Source organism: Mastomys coucha, unplaced genomic scaffold (assembly GCF_008632895.1).
Source record: "Mastomys coucha isolate ucsf_1 unplaced genomic scaffold, UCSF_Mcou_1 pScaffold3, whole genome shotgun sequence".
In the NCBI taxonomy this organism is placed as follows: Eukaryota; Metazoa; Chordata; class Mammalia; order Rodentia; family Muridae; genus Mastomys; species Mastomys coucha.
In genome coordinates this window covers 29971169-29988529 of record NW_022196909.1, presented here as the reverse complement: position 1 = coordinate 29988529, position 17361 = coordinate 29971169, and the positions used below count along the sequence as shown (strand labels likewise).

Sequence of the window (17361 nt, the reverse complement as noted above, 5' to 3'; positions counted from 1 at the left end):
TATCTAAAATGTGTGCATGAAGCGACCTGTTAAGTCAGCTTCGGAAGATATTCTTGAGGATCGAATCAAGTAATGGATGAATAGGAGCATGGACTTCTAGTGTACTTACAGAGAAATCTAAACTGTAAAACTCTGAAGAATTTCAAGGAGGAGAGAAATGAAGCCTAGTTTCCTGTGCCATGTCCTCTGTTCTTGGTGTGGCTGTGGCTTTACCAGGGTAGCAGTCAGGAAGTGTGGGCTGCCAATCAACCTCCTTCACCAGCCTGTTCAATCAGCCATTGTACTTTCCCATTTATTCATCCATGTAGGATTTTGTAGGATGTCGACCAGCAGCTTCCTACTAGCGTGGGTTTCCACGAACCGGGAATGTGAGGGACCTGCAGTATGGGGGAAGCAGAGAAAAGGAGGCACACACCAAGAGACGTTCCTCATCAAGGTGCACTTTACTTAAGGACGGGAGAGGATTTATACTCAAAGGCATCACAGGTAAGCAATTGGCATTTAGGTGATAATAAGACATCAAAGCTCAGTATGGATACAAAGGAATCCAGGAAGGGGAAGAAAGATCAAAGAATCACGGCTTCGAAAGAAACAGGTATCTGGTTCTTGAGTCAATTTGCATGGGCTCCAACCCCCCAGCGCGCAGAGACTAGCTGTCAACTTGTAGTTTCGGTTTGAGAATCTCCGAGAGCACAGCAGGGCTTCCCACAGGATTTTATCTGCATTTTTCTCTTCCTTTTGGATCATCATCGTCTGATACGATTCTAGTTAAAAGGTCTCTCCAGCTGGGACCTAAATTCATTCCTACAGCCTTTAAATTCTATCTTCTAAAGAAATAGAAGAATATATGTGAAAAAGAAACTGGGATTGGATCATTTTCTGAACTAGATTCAGCAAGGGTCGCTGACCAAGATCATGCTTCCAAGTATGTACGTAATGTAACACCTTCAGTGACAAAGCCCTTCCATAGCTTCAAGCTCCTTTTTTCACACTTCCTGCCTCTGTTTACACTCAAGAAATGCCAGCTTGCCTCTCTGTCTTCTCAGGGTAGCTGAATGTTTTATTTATTTTTTCTAGTGATGTTTTCTGTATCTGGAGCCCTCACTGAACCTCATAGTACCGCTGGCTCAAGTGTTATCTGACAATATGCCACGTGGGATATTTTTATCTTTCACATTTTATGAGACTAATGTGCTCTGCTAAGGAGGTACCTAGCTTTTTTCCCCTACTTTAATAATTACTATATATACTTATGTCTTACAAGCTGATGAATAAGACGTATACAGTATGGTTAATGCAGAGGGGAAAAGTCTCATACGGTTACTAATTTTTTTTTGCCTGTTATGAGAAACAGCTATACAATTTCATTTGTCAAAATAAATTTTTTTTCCCTGATACCACACTCTTACATTTCAGGTGCCTCTTCTCTGGGTCAGCTAGAAAAATCCTGGTGCATTATTTCCTGTGTGATCTCTGTAAGGTTGTAGAACAATTAACTGATGCCCTCTGTAGTAGATGGATAGTGAAGGCATCATTCATGACAGATTAACTTTACATGTCCATGTCCCGTGTGCATAGATAATCCAGTGATTATTTATCATACATGAGCAATCAAAGTGGTGAGATATTGGTTCCTATAGAGACGTCATACAAATTTAAAGACAGAGGGGCAAGAGATGGGAGAATGGGGCCATTGAGCCCTTGGTCCTGAGAAGGCTCAATGCCCCAGTCTAGGGAAGCAGGAGTGGGTAGGTTGGTGAGCAGGGGGAGGGGAGATGGGATAGGGGGTTTTCAGAGGGAAAACCAGGAAAGGGGATAACATTTGAAATGTAAATAAAGAAAATATCTGATAAAAAGAAAAAGAAAACTCGCCAATACTGAAGCATTTACAGTTAAACGAGTATCTGTCAATAATAAAGAGAATTTCACATATTATGATGAAAAAAGAGTTTTAAAAGGAGACTAAGATGAAAGAAGCACCTGTGGCATTTTGACAAAGAGAAGCATAAGGAAAAGAAATATTAAAATAAAAAATTGGAGGTGAAATGGAATGGCTGGAGTAGGGCTGTTAGAAAAGTGAGGAAGGAAAAGGAAACCGGCAAGAAAAACCTCATCCTGTGAGGACAAAGATGTGAACGACACGAGGAGTTGTGTAGACACGTAATCTCTGTGGGAAAAGGAAAATGAGGAGTAGAAACCCTTATAACCAGGAGATAAAAAACAAAACAAAACTCCAGGACAATGGAGGAAAGAGACAAGGACCGGACTAATAAGATAACATCTATGGGAAAACACAGATGAGATGTGTTTACTTGAGATTGCAGCAGAAAAACATTTTGTCTTCGAAATACTGATTTTCAAAATGTTGTTAGAATAATAACTGTAAACAAAAACTGTACAGTTTGAAGGGATTTTTAATTTAAATATAATATAAATAACTTTAATTTAAATATATTTATAAATATATAAATATGAAACATTCAACCAGAGATCCACAGTCCCTGACAGCTGTCATTAAGAGGACCGTGAGACTGTGAGACGCACATGCTTCTTCTTAAAATTTCGACTTTTGCTCTTATCAAGACGGATTGAAATTTAGTGTCTGTCCTTGACTCTAGCAAAAGATCCCGAATTGAAAAGTGTACGGTGTGGCTATCCATTCACTTAAGAATAGCAGTCCCCTGGCACGGTCGAGTTGTTTCTTTATAGAGGAGGAAACGGGAAAGAACGCAGCACGGGCAGACGTTCTGGACACTGTCAGGGGAGGTGACGCTTATGTGATGTGACTCACCTTGACGTGCCTTGGTATTCCGTTATAAATCTGAGAGATTCTCTTTTCACCAGGGAGTAGCCATTACCGCTAGTACCCAGATCCTATCTGGGCTGTTTAGCGGAAGTCAGCCAACACTCGTTGTGAAACACCACTCAAACCCTGGGTGACCAGCTGGTCAATTGGTACCCCTGTGATGCTCCAATCTGCCCTTCTAATCAGATATTTTGTAGGAGACAGACCTTGCTGGACATCAAGGAGTTATTTAGGGTATGGCTATAAACATATTAACAGCACAACCGTTGTGTGTGTGTGCGGGCAGGAGTGGTGTCTTTTTATTTAAGGCAGTTTTAATTGGTTTAAAATTGTATCTCTTATCTGGAAGAATCCAATGATGATTCTGGAAAAAGCAGATACTTTTTTTTTTTTTTTTTTAATGTATTTAAAGCAGCAACCTTCATTATCTAGCCATTTTGAAACTTATCAGAAATACCTACTGGGGGAACATTCAGTTCCTTGTTTTGCACCACCCAGAATGTAAACTGATTTCTTTCTTATCTGAATCTAGGGATCCTTTGCTCCCTGCCTCCTAGATAGGCTCATGGTAAGTAAGTAGGTATTCACGAAACCCATGGTTTATAAAACGTCATAATCATATCTGTCTATGGTGGTTAACAGAACAAGAGAATGCATAACATTCTTCTCAGATAACCAAACAAAACTGGAGAAACAGTGATATCCATTAACATGCAAATTTGATGTTTTTCAGCATCTTTCAAGCTGTACTACTCCAGAGGCCTTTGAATAACCTAATGATTAACCGCATTCACCAGAAAGGAGAGTCAATCAAATCGAAATTGGTTGGTGTTCACGGCTACATCATTTAATTTAAAAATTATCAGAACATAAGTAGTGCACTGCTTGTTTTATTGATAAGTATTGGCAAACCCTCCACTTATGGAACTATAATTAAATGTTTAAGTATCATAAATAAGAACATTTCTACAACCCTAATAATTCCTAGTGGGCTTCCTGATTCGGAAGGTAAAGTAGCATAAACATCTAATTTCACTCTTTTTGAGCATCTTGTGTGAACCACGGATGGTGTGGTTTGAACCTGATATCTCCCCCAGAACCTTCTGTTGTGAGATCCCTGGTTGTGGTTGTTGTCTAGGGGAGCTATTAGAACCCTGTGACCTAGCTGGCAGAAATAGATCCCCAGGAATGGTCTTTAAAACGTTCTTTCTAGCCCAGCTTTCAATCAGTGCTCCCCACACTCTGCTCTTTCATCGAATAATCATCCAACCTCACACCTCCACTTCGATGGTTTGAGCACAGTTTTGCCATCTCTGCAGTAGTGGGAATCGAACTCAGGTCTTTAGGCTTAGCGGCAACCATCTTTACCCAATGAGCTATCAGTTTTGGATTTTTTTCCTCAATTTTTATCAATAATTTAAAACTTTTTATGACTGTCTTGTAGCCTTTCGACAGTGAATTGCAGAATGCAATCATTAACCTATACTTAGGATAAAAGACAAGAAGGCGTGTACTTTTCATAGGGAGATCCATAGCGTAGATTCTTTGGGTGACTATGGCACTCATAAACAGCAACTCAAAAAATGAAAAAAAAATATCATATCTAGTGGAGCCCCAGAAGATGCAATTTATATATTTAAATATAAATATTATATATACAGAGATAGATATAAAACATAGCCAATTAGCATTTGAGATGAACATAGCATGTGTCAAATGAGAGACTATTTGCTGCTAAATATCACATTACTATGGCCTCCATGGTGACATAGCTAACTATAAACAACTAAATTAACTGTGATGCAAATCTGATGTGGATGAAAACTCTGTACATGATTTCCTGCCAAATTTAACTGCAGACAAAACATCAGATACAAGGAAAAATAAAGTGGACATAAGAAAAAGAGTAAAAAAAAAAAAGTTACACTCATTTTAAAACCATTACAGAATTATTAAATACTATATGAAACAAAACTTAGTTGTCTCTGGATTCATTTTTAAGTTGGAGTGATGTTAAGGTTCTAAAACTGATATTGCAGATCTTCCTTTATCAAGGACTGGGCACAAAATATGCCTTTTGCACCTGTAGACTGTGAGGATGCGTGTGTTGAACTTTTGCAGAAGTAGGAATGGGTCTATTTTCCAATGTATTCTCAGGCACTCTACTTGTGAATTCTCTTATCACATCCTAACTCTCAAAATATCTTCAAAGTTGCTGATGTCTCAGAATACCTTCAAGTGTAGATTGAAAGGATTTCATTGAAGACTGGATTCCCCAGTGTAGAGGGATGCCAGGACAGGGAAGCGGGAGTTGGTGGGCAGGTCGGGGAACACCCTCAGAGAAGCAGAGGGAGGGAGGGATGGGAGAGGGGGTTTTTGGAGAAGAAATCAGGAAAGTGAATAATGTTTGAAATGTAAATAAAGAAAACATCTAATAAAAAGTATTAAAGAAAAAAACAAAAAAAGTGAATGCAAGCCATTTAATGTTAAATTGACATGATTTTTGTGATTTCTTAAAGTTTTGTTTTGTTAAAAAAAAAAACCACATTGCTTTTTGTAAGAGTTTCGCACTCAGAAAGGATAAAGTCATGCCTCTTGTGTGACATGCTCTGACCTTGCTCTTTCCTCTGCTTCCCAAAAGAATTTCCAATGTCTCCTAGTGTGGAACCTATCCATCATCTTACTGCGTATGCTTTCTAGTAGCTTCTGATCCTATGTAAACTCCTTACTAGCCTAGGATTGTAGATAAAACTAAGACGGCACTCTACTCTTCTTGAACTAAGTATAGAGACAATCTGTTCACTCTGTTCCTCATAAACGTGTTAGGTGGGAAACATAGTTGAAATGGTCAAAACAGTGAAAAAGAACGAGTATGGATTCATACTTGATTGCCTCACGTTTTACATTTTTTAGGTCAATCGCTATTAGAGACATCACTACAGAAAATAACCACCAAACAATATCCAGAGTTGTGGATTCCAGTCCCAGTGGATGCAAGAACAAAACACTCCCACACCTAAGGCTCAGGGAACATTGCAGTGGAGGGCGTGGAGAGACTGTCAGAGCCAGAGGGTCAAGGACTTTGCCGTGAGATTGTGTCTCCCACTAACATCAGAAGCCATAGACATAAAGTCTCGCCAACATGGCCATCCAAGCAGGCACTGTACAAGGTTGACACCAACAAACATGGCACACTGCATGAGGACGGCTCACAAGGTCTCAGACCTCCACAAGGACATCAAGGAAATGAATAGACTGGGAACAGGGAAAAGCATACCAATTTGTTGTTCAGTGTCAAATGGTCGTCCTTGACAATGAACATTTCATGGACTCAGTAGCTTGGACTAGAGAATATATATGTATATAGAAATGCACATAGGCATGTAGTAATAATTGATTAAAAAAACAGGTCATAAATTTGAAGGAGAGCAGGTGTATGTGGGAAGTTTTGGAGAGGAGAAAGGGGATAGGGAATGTTGTAATTAAATACAGTATTAAAAATAAGATTTGAAGGGGATCAGAAAGGTCATCATGCCATTTTGACATATCCGGCTTTCTCTGGGTGTTGTGCATACCCATATCACCCAGCAAGGGGAAGCCATTTTTGCACTGCTTCTTATGTCCTTGTGCCTATTAGTGACTTCTAAAAATTGTTTCGGATAGAGAAAGAGAGATCTTCCCTCTAATTTACCATTGTTTCTAGAAAACCAGATTGCTATGCACTTCTATGTTACAGGGAAGATAATTTTGCCATTTTTACTTACTATATGAGTCTAATGTTTCAAAAAGTGGGTCTGTACCTGTATTAGAAATTCTGGCATAGGAACCTGACTAGTAGTGAGATTATATTTTAAATTTTTCCTATCCTATTCTCCTTTCTAGGTTTTCATTTTCTATTTTAATTTCTACCTCCTCAATTTTATCAGCTGGTAAGATAATGCAGTGCTTGTAATCCTGTGATCATAGCGACTCCTAGGAAATGAAAAGGAATGAATTATGTAATTCTCTGTGTAACAAAGCACAACATAGGTATTTAAAGATTGATCCCGAATTCAGAGATCTTAATTGACTGTGACTCTTACCTCTCTCCTGGCTCTGCTCCCTGTTTGAGTCTAATCTGTCACATAAACTGGTTTCTTTGTTTGCAATGTTGTTTTTTCCAGGGGAGACTTCCAAATACCAGAAGGTTTTTCTAACTTCTCTCATCATCCTTGTCTCCTCTGTTTTAAGTAATTTTTTTTCATAGCTAGTGGACCCTAACTTGCATCGTTGGACCAACGATTCAAGTTAGGGTCCACTAGATCAATAGACCAGAAACTCAGGGTGTACAGCTTTATTTGACTAAGACCACAGGCTGAAGCATCCTACCTACATGGTCCTTCAAGCTGGTCCATGGAAAATGTAATGGTTAACTTGCTCACCCTTTGGTGTAGAAGGTTCCAGAACCTTTGGGATTGTGGCACAGTTAATATAGGAGGTCTCTCTGTGTGAGCTTTGATTCTTGCTCAAATATCTGAGTTTGGTCTGGTTAGATGTGAGCAACAGCAGCAGCGGTAAGTTTCTGCTTCCAGGACAAAATGGCTATAACAGGGTGGGTGCCTTACCAGCATGGTATTCCCTTGAAACTGTTAGCCCAATTAGACCAACTCCTAAGAAGTTGAGGACATATCTGGCCACAGTGAGAAAACATGACTACACTTGACTATGCTTCTTCTTAGTACCACAGTGGAGTTGAAACTACAACATTGAATTTTAAAATTAAACTGTGATTTAAAAAAACCCAGTGAAACACAGGACAGTCAAAACATTTAACTCATGCTGACCTAACCATTTTTGGAGATTTTGTGGGTGGTGTTTGTAAATCCCTTGTTAATTTCCAGGCTGTCTTTCTTCTATAATTTTTTGTTTAGCAATAGTCTCACATGATGTGTAAATGTATGCCAATATGTCTTGAATTTATATAAGTCTATGATGAATCTATCCTTTAAATTCTAGCTATAAGTCAAAGATAAGTATTTCACACATCTTATACTCAGGATGGATACTTAAACAGGGAACATAGAGAAATTGTGAACTAGATAATTCAAAACTAAGTCAACTGAAAAAAAAAAGACAGGAATCTTGCAATGTAAAGAGGATAGTAGACTCAAGTCATTTACAAATTAGATGAACATGAAATTTCTCTCTGATGCTCATGATGCTCAGCTCGCTCACTAAAGCCAATATAGAAGAAAGAGACATGTACATTCATGTAGATTTATTCTCATGCTTTTTGTTATCATCATCAACACCATCACCATCATCACCATCCTCCTCCTCTTCCTCCTACTCATCTTCTTCCTCCTCATCCTCATCCTCTTCACTGGGAATTTTTCTTCCCAATATATGTGGTCTGTCTTTCCATCTTATTGATGGCTCTTCATTTCTCAATCTCATCCTATCCCTTCTCATCCATATATTTTTTGAAAGCTAAAACATAGTTATTCAAGCATTTAGATATATCAAAAATCAGCCCTGGCCAAATGCTTCTATAAGTTACTACTTTGAGTCTTTTGAAGCATCCATCATTCTTTGGTAAATGTCTTTTAGGAATTTGCCTTCTCTGTCTCAGCACTTAGTAATATTATTCAGTCACTGGCACTAGCATCTCTCTTAAGTAAAATTCTCTACTGGTTACTCCATGACATTTCCTTAACTCTGGCCCAGCATCTATCTTTGTATGAAGTAATTTCTTTGTGATCACTGAAATGTTCTTTTATTATGGAATTCTGTCTGTCCATATCTTCACTTCCACTTGCTAATAGGCATGATGCTCATGCCTCTGGCCACACTTCTTTGGTGGTAGGGACAGGAGTTTAAGGTCATCCTCATTTACAGAGTGAGTTCAAGGACAGCTGTGGGTGCATAGCCGAGTTTGGGGCTAGCTTGAGTCCACAAAACTTTTTCTCAAAATAAGTAATCAAAAAGCCTAAGCTTCTGGTAATTGGGATGTTTTTCTCTGTTTTCTCTCAGAGTTATAGGTCCCATGAATGGATATAGGCACTCTGAACATTTACTCTGTTACTTGTGAGAGGAATTTAGCTTTACATTGCCAAATATCTGCTATGTACATGCATACACACGTATGTAGACATATATGTGTATTTATATATGTATATATCATATATGTGTACATGTATACATATATTTCACATACATTTGTATCCCTCATTCATATAAATATTTTCATGGGACAGGGAGAGAGAGAAAAGAGAGAGAGAGAGAAAGAGAGAGAGAGAGAGAGAGAGAGAGAGAGAGAGAGAGAGAGAGCCTCACTATGTGGTCCTGGCTGTCCTGGAACTCACTATGTAGACCAGAGTGACCTCGAGATCATATGCCTGTGTCTGCCTCCTGAATGCTAGGATTAAAGGCATCCTCCATTCCTCCAAGCTCTGCAGCTCAGCTAAGGATTCTTTCTGTTCCATGCCATTGTCTATATCATTACATAGCCACATTATTCTAGATGCAAATCTAATTTAGCTTTCTGCTGTTAAAGTGTATGTTCTTATGTGGTTTTCCTGTCTAAGTTAATTATATCAATATTATACTAGGCCTTTCAGAATCAACCTATAGACCTATAGACCACTCGAAGGAAGAATGTTTCATATATACAATAGAAATATAAGTAGCATAATTAAATGCAGAGAAGATACAGAAACAGAGGTTAATGAGGAATAAAAGAGAGGTAGGCATGTGTGATATTCTACATGGTGGAGAGCCCAGTTATGACTAAGACATATACAAGAGATGAATTACTTTTAAAAAAATCCATGCTGTTGAGGGTTTCAGATAGAAAAAAAATAAAGAAAACATTTATATCGAAGTACCATGACTTAGAAAGGTAGGGCAAGCACTATGGGAGAGGTAAAGATACAAAAGGGGCCTAGGTTAGAATCTGCAGATATCTACAAAGACCAAAGGAAGTGATTTGAGACATGTTATAGTTTACGAGGATGAGAACAGACATGGTGTGTTGATGTGCCTTTGTAGAAAGAGGGTTCTCTTTTCCTAAGTTATTCAAATGGTTTCTTTGTGTTGTCTCACATACATGTATATTGAGTGATATTCTGAGTATGAGATATTGTGGTAGAATTTTCCCTTAATAAATAAACATTACAAGGGACCAATCATTGGATGTGTAGGCAGGACTTAGGGGTTGGGAAGAGGTAGAGGGAGGCAGGAGAAAGGAAAGGCCTTTTTGGATAGAAGAGAGGCAAACAGAATGTACGTAGCCAGAGGTTGTCAGTTCAAGTGGCGGACCCACCACTGACTTATTTCTAATATAGAATAGTTTACAAAATTAGGCTGCTAGGTTCTGTGCCCAGCGATTGTGTTACCTGTTGATTTATGCAGCGGCGACTCAAACTGGATTCCTTACCGCAGCAGAGCGTGGTGTGCAAGTGTGCATACCAGCCAGCCACGGGAACCTGGAAGCATGACGCATGCGTGGCAAAGGCCAGTCTTGGGAACTTAGTGAGCCAGGAGGAGAGAGCGATTTCAGAGCTCCGGAGAGACAAAGCCCGCGTGAGTGAGACAGGCCCTGGCTAAAAGGAAAGAATGCCTTTTCTCAATCTGTCCACCAGGCTGGGTTGTTTATTTAATATTTCACGCTACAAGATATTTTATAAAAACGAAGTAAGGACCATTCTGACTCAGGTATCCTTAGGTATAGGTGAGAGGTTTGATATGCAATTTGAGATTTCGTTTTAGTTTTGGAAAATCTAGACTTATTCCTAAACACTGCTCTAGCCGCATTCTTCAATCCTTTAATTTTATGTGTGCTGTGGTCATCTTTGCTACTATGGCATTTCAACTTGTTTCCCTTTCATATTTTACTTCGTTAGCATTATCTCACAGCCATTTTATCAAATGCCTACAATTTATCACATGGAAGTTATGTTAGGTGTCTTCTTTGTCTTTTAAATGTGACTTTTAATTTTTTTCTTTGACTATTTTCCTCTTGAAATCATTAAGTTTTTTTTTTTTAATCTGTTGAATACTTTCCCCCAAATTTTTATCAACTCATTGTATCCTTCACCCTATTACCACTCTCTGGCTCTTGTCTCTTTATTTTAACTTTCTAATATATGTTCATTAAATATGCATCCACATCTATTGTTATCAATGGAAAGATGCGGCCAGGTGGGATTGTAAATTTTGAATCTTTTAGTATTGTTGTACATCAGTTTTATTTTCGGTTTTGAATTTGTTTCATAGAGAGATGGGATATCTCATGAGTTGATTGGATTTTCACCTGCAATACCATCTTGCATTCTCTCCTAGCAGTAGGTGAATTATATTCTATTAGCAGTGAGGATAAGTTTGGTATGTTATATTTGTCTGCCATTTTTTGGGGGATTAGTAGCATTTCCCCAATATGGGAGCCTCTCTGGTCACCGGTCCCATATTCCTATACCCTCAAGGGTCAAAATCGACTGGAGTTCTTAATTTAAAGCCCTTGGATTTTATGTTTCTAATCATCAATGCACCAAACAACCATGACCCAGAATGGTGTTCAGCATGGCGGCAACCGTTCTACTTGGGCCCTATCACCTTCTACTGTCATTTCATCAGTCTCTCTGTCTCTCAATCTCTCCCCCCCCTCTCTCTGCATGAGCCCTTTTATACTTTCTCATCCCCTCTTCCTCCCTCCTTTCTCCTCATGGTGACTTCCCTGGGCTCAATCCTTGGGGCCAGTGAACACCCTGAGTGGAGCTTCCCAATAAGCCTGCCTTTAATATAATCTAATCTAGTTTGGGTTGGCTCATTTCACCAGTGGAGAAATAACCTAACAACCTGCCTGCTTGCTTGCTTGCTTGCTTGCTTAAGGGACAATCCAAATTAAATAAGAAACTGTTTTTTCAAAAATGATGACATATTTGTCATACATAGCATCAACACATTTTAGAAAGCTTCAATTATGATGAAATTGTTCATGATGAGGCTGTAAAATATATTAATGTTTAGCACTCCAGACTAGGCTTGATGCCTATAGAGAGCCATTTACCTGTCTATATTGTGTCTATATGAATATTTATGGGCTGGGGAAATGGAGGTACAGGGAGAAAGAAGATACATAAGGCAAGAGACAGAAAGACAGAGAGACGGTGAGATACTGAGACAAAAAGATGGTTGGAATTTCTGCCTGCAGACACTGGAGCATAGACCAAAACTCAATTGTCCTATGCATGAAAAGAAACGAGAGGGTATTATCAAGCTCTGACTTTGGACAAAAAGAACTGCCAAGAGTTTTAAATGGGGAAAATAGAAACTGATAAAGACAAAAGACATTCATAATGAAATGCTATGTATAATGTAAGTTTAATTTTCATCCTCTCTAGTGAAATTTGGAGTGGCATCTTCACTCTCTTTTAGCTTTGAAAAGTAGATTTCCTTTCAGTAGAATACATGATAGAACCAAATGATGTTTTAGAGGGTAATTGTACTAACTAAAACAAAGTTTGAACAGGACCTGCATAGCCACAGGGCGTTGTTTCATAAAATGTAGGTCAGAGTACTTTTCTGTATCATTGAATAGTCCACATTCCATTAAAATCCTTTTAAAAATTGACTTGACTTCTGTTGTACTCTTCCTCATTCAGAAACCCATCCATTTTTTACATACATGGCCCTGTGAGGAGGACTGTGCAGTGACTGTCGCGCACGGTAGGTTCACTGCCCCTTGCTGGGAGAAGGGGGTCACTGTCTCTAGCTGGGTACCCACTGCTGAACCCACCAAGCCCCACAAGGTCACTCTGAAACCCCAGAGAAAGTGGTGGCTAACCTCAGTTAACAAAGCAGGGTGAGCAGGCTTATGGGAAGGAGGGGAACAGACAGGTGAGGTGGATTTCACGGGGGAGGGCGTGGTCAGCATGCACTATGTGTAGTTCTAACATTGTCCAAGTGCAAATTAAATATTAAATGAAAACAAAAAAAAAATCAACCAGGAATACTGGTTGCTTTACTTTTTTCTTTAAAGAGTCCTGTTTGACATTCTTTGCAAATACCTTACCTGAAGTGAACGAGAGATGCAGACACAGGGTACTTTGTTGACAAAGCACACCAAGGTTACTGCCATACAAAACATGCCAAATTAAGGTACCTACAAAAGTTTGCTGTTCCCACCATATTTTCTATCTTGGCTTTTTAAAAAAAAATTTTTTTTTGATCAACTGTATAATTATCTTGCTTACTTTTCCACTAAGTATCTTCAAATATTTACTAGTCAGGTCATAACAAAGTAGTGATTTATCTGAGTATCTCTCTTGTCACTTAGATAATGACATTTTAGATAATGTGATAATGTCATTTTATCACATTGTAGCTAGTCCTTGTTACAAACGTTTAGCGCATTATGTTCTCATTTTAATTTTGCTTAGGACCTTCCACTGAAACCACATTTTTAGGTTATTTGACTTACTGCTCCCTGTGTTGAACATTTGAAAACTCTTTCTCACTCTTAACCCTGACAGGCGATGTGTATTACCAATTAATTATGATTTAAAATCACATGTATTTGCTGTACCATCATAACATTGTTTTTTGTGTGTAGTGCATCATGATACAATAGTTTCCCACATGTAACATGTCTGGCATAAGGTAGTGTTCTGTTCTCTGACTTCAGTAGCTGCATGAAGACTGAGCTTTGTTTCAGGTTTGTTTTTTAGCAACTGGTAAGAGAGGTATTCTACATCTTGCTGCTCTTTGGTTAATTATATGAAGACATTTGCAACCTGTTTTTCACATTCTGTTTCCCATAATGACCTCTTTTTTTTCCCCAAAGGGTGGGTGTAGACAGCTTGGCAACTGCAAGACACGTTCTCATAAAGATTTTGTGCATATTGAAGGCTTGCCCACACAGTGCAATCCCCTCCCAGGAGAAGTATTCTCATATCACTGTCTGGGTCTGCTCGCCATCCATCAGGATCCAGTTTCAGCATGTATGTGACACATAGTCCACCTTTCAATCCATACACAGTGGCAAAGCAAGTTTTTACCTAGAAAGACCCAAACCCCAGACAGAGAGCTGCTGTCACTGGTTTCACAGAGCAGTACTCTCAAGAGTCCATTCAGTGGAATACTCCAGTAAGTAGGTTTCAGCTACTGACTGAAAAGCATAGAAGCATACTCAGAACCACACAGGCATCAGAACCTTTACCAGAGTGCTCCCAGAATAGGTCACAGAAAAGGCTTCTTCATTGAGGACACATGCTTAACGCTATCCCAGGCTAAGGTACCTTGGGCAAGTGAAGCAGGGTCATTGACCTTGGCCTCAGTAAGTTGTGCCTGTTTACATTTGGCCATCACCTTGAACTTCCAGAATTGCCTTTATCTCCTTATTTTGTTCCGTCTGGGGTTCTGCTTCTTGTCCTCTGAACCCCTTACTCTCTGTGGGTAGCCTGGTAAAGCCAGGTCTTTACAAACTTCTTAGCATCAAACTAACTACTTATCACTCAGCTTTATCTTGCCGCATCCCAGGACTACCACCACAGTGAACTGGGGCTAATTAATAACTGTAAAAGGCACAATCAGTTAGGCCTAGAAAATGGAAGAAACAAGGCTCTAAGACCTGTTTATAGAGATACAAAAGGTCTGGGACCAGTGTTAGTTTTTGACTCACTGGGAAATTGTCATTTTCAAGTGACCATCCTGTAGCCACCAGCCATGAGCCCCACTGTTGCAGGCAGGAATAAGGGATGGGGTCTTTGAAGTCCCTTCAGTTGTCAGGATACATGTACAAAGTTGCACAGCCATTATAACTCTACCAGAGAACAGAACCAGTCCAACTGGGCTACCACAAAGTTTTACAAATAATTTAAAACATTTATCTTGCTTCACTATAGACAATGCATACTTCCTTCATAGCCTTCATTGTTCCTTGGGGTTTCAAATGCACTGATTTGCAATCTCAGGAATGCCATGGGCCACAGATCCCCATGAGGTAGCAGTAGGTATCAATCCCTCAAGGGCTTCAGAGTCAACATGACCTAGTTACCCATTTTGTAGACAGTTAGTAAGGTGTGAGATTGACACAATGTAATCTCTGCTATGGAGTATGAAGGTGTGAGAGCATGAGGTAACAGCTGTTTGAAAAAAAAAATGTGCTATTTTTACCACAGTTCTGGAATTGTAGATTCATAACATCCTAATTCTATATTTGCCTTTCCCCTTGCCACTCAGAGAAACTCAGACAGTTCAGCGATGTGACAATCACATAACCGCCACCCATCGCATGCTTATCTCAGCATCATTCCCATGCACGTACCTCGTGAAGTCGGTCATCTCCATCATGACCACGCACATCTTCTTGGCAAGCACGATGATATCATTGCTTGTGTCATCCCATATCTCAATCTCAGCGTCCAGCTTGCTCTTCACCTTCTTGAAGTCAGCTACTTGCTCCGCAATCTTTTCCTTTTCTGCCTCTGGCAGTTGAGTCATCTTGGCCTAAAATGTGATCATTCCATTTTAAAACCATCCCCCATACAGAGCAGCACTTTAGGAAGGAGTTATCACAACAGGACATTCATACAAACACTTCACCGAAAAAAAATCAAGATACCTAGAGCTTAAGTCACCCAGTCAAAATTTTCCTACTTGATTCAAATACAAAAACACTACACAATTTTAAATATTTGCTTGCAAGCTTTAAGGCTATATTTAAGATTAGGAAGGTAGACCGTGGTATCTGATGCTTGAATTCTCCTCTATAAAATGGCCTGCTACATCCCAAATTCCTAATATTCCAAATTTTAAATTAATTAAAATTATATCTGAGGCATCACATTTGTTAAAAGTACATATACTTTTAATCATATTAATGGAACACTTCAAAAGATGTAGTCAAAATTCACTTGCAATGGTATCAGCTACTTGTTTATCATCTATTTATACATTGATGGATACATAGATATGTACAGATTATTCCTTAAATAAGCACTGTATATAGAATCGTAAACAATTAGGGCATATCATTATATAATGCATAGATGGTATGTATAATTGGTGCATGCCATGTGCTGAGATCCATATTAGCATATGCTCACTATTCCCATGAAAGAAGAAGGGTGATGGGAAGGATTTATGAAGGACAACATCCCTCATTAGCATACCAGGTCTAGAGGTCTCAAGCAGCAAACATTATCTGCTTTGGCATGATAGCACTCTGTGAATATGTTACATTCATAACAGCATGCAAATTGCACCTTCCCATTGCATCTGGAATGAGGCTTTGGTAAGAAACCATATAAACTCTGTCACCACCAAATTCTCAACCCCAGGGCCTGGAAATTGTCAGCTTTGTGAATTAGAAAAAAGAAAACTAGGAGTAAAAAATGACCTGATACTTTAAAGACCATAAAACTTTATGAAGCCCTTTACAGTTATACTGTGAAACAAGTTAGGTCCTGGTCTATTCCCAGCAATACACGCACATACACACACTCATACACACATAGTTAAATACAAACACATAGACACCAAGATAGGCACACAAACACATACATATACAACTACACACACCCAAGGACGCATACATAGAAACATGCATGCAAACACAAAGAGAGATACACACATACATAAATATATATATGTCACATATATATGTATACACATATTAATACACACTAATAGGTCAGATATTTTCTAGTAGTATGGAGAAAGAGGGTGTCTTAAAAAGGACAAAACATGCATGTTGAAGTTTCTCGTTAGACTACTTATAGAGAACATATATCTGTAATTATTTCTGGCTTCTGATGAACAGACATCTATAGATAGGAAAGAAATATCAGGAAGCTTTGTGATTTTCTGAATATTAGGTTTAAAATAGAAAAAAAAACACTAGTCAGTTATATATTATATATACTAGTCAGTTTAGTATATTATATACTAAAAAAGCTTAGCTGTATTAAAGAAAAGAAATTAGGATGGATTAAGCCCAGTGTTCAAGAGGCAGAGGCAGGCACATCTCTGGTGGTTTGAGTCCATCCTGGAGTACACAAGTTCTAGGTCATGCAGGGCTACATCTCAAGAGACCACATCTCTTAAAAAAATTGAAATAATGTTAAGTAGAAAATAGAGACAAAAATATAAGTCAAAGAATCAGTATGTAGACTATGTCATTTATTATTAGGATTTCACCATGGTGTTAACGAAGCCCTCGGGATTGGAATACCTTGCCCATTTTCGAGTGTAGCAAAGACAACCGACAGCAAGGTTTTCTGATGTGAAGTTTCTCTTTAGATTCCTTAGCATAAACCTGACACATATTAAATGCTCAAAACTGACATATATTTCTTATTCAAAGAAAACTTATCAACGTATATTAATACTTCTAGCACATTATCAGTTCTCATTTCATTTTCTTTGAAGACTACAGTTAAGCTTCCTGAGGCTAGAATTTAAATTTTTTTATTTTAAAATGTGTGTGTGTATGTGTGTGTATGAGAGAGAGAGAGGAGAGAGAGAGAGAGAGAGGGAGAGGGAGAGAGGGGGAGAGGGAGAGAGGGGGAGAGGGA

The 17361-nt window shown here is 38.8% G+C and overlaps 1 protein-coding gene across 11 annotated transcripts in view; it reads right to left on the bottom strand.

The window, feature by feature from the left end:
- Ctnna3 (catenin alpha 3) overlaps window positions 1-17361 on the bottom strand; it is a 1512724-nt gene that overhangs the window by 101384 nt on the left and 1393979 nt on the right. For 10 of the 11 annotated variants that reach the window (XM_031347502.1, XM_031347503.1, XM_031347499.1 and 7 more), the window contains one exon: window positions 15111-15292. In XM_031347502.1, the coding sequence (XP_031203362.1) occupies window positions 15111-15292 (182 nt within the window). Of the gene's footprint in view, window positions 1-279; window positions 378-15110; window positions 15293-17361 lie in introns of those variants that run through there. The other variant, XM_031347506.1, reaches the window with a different exon arrangement.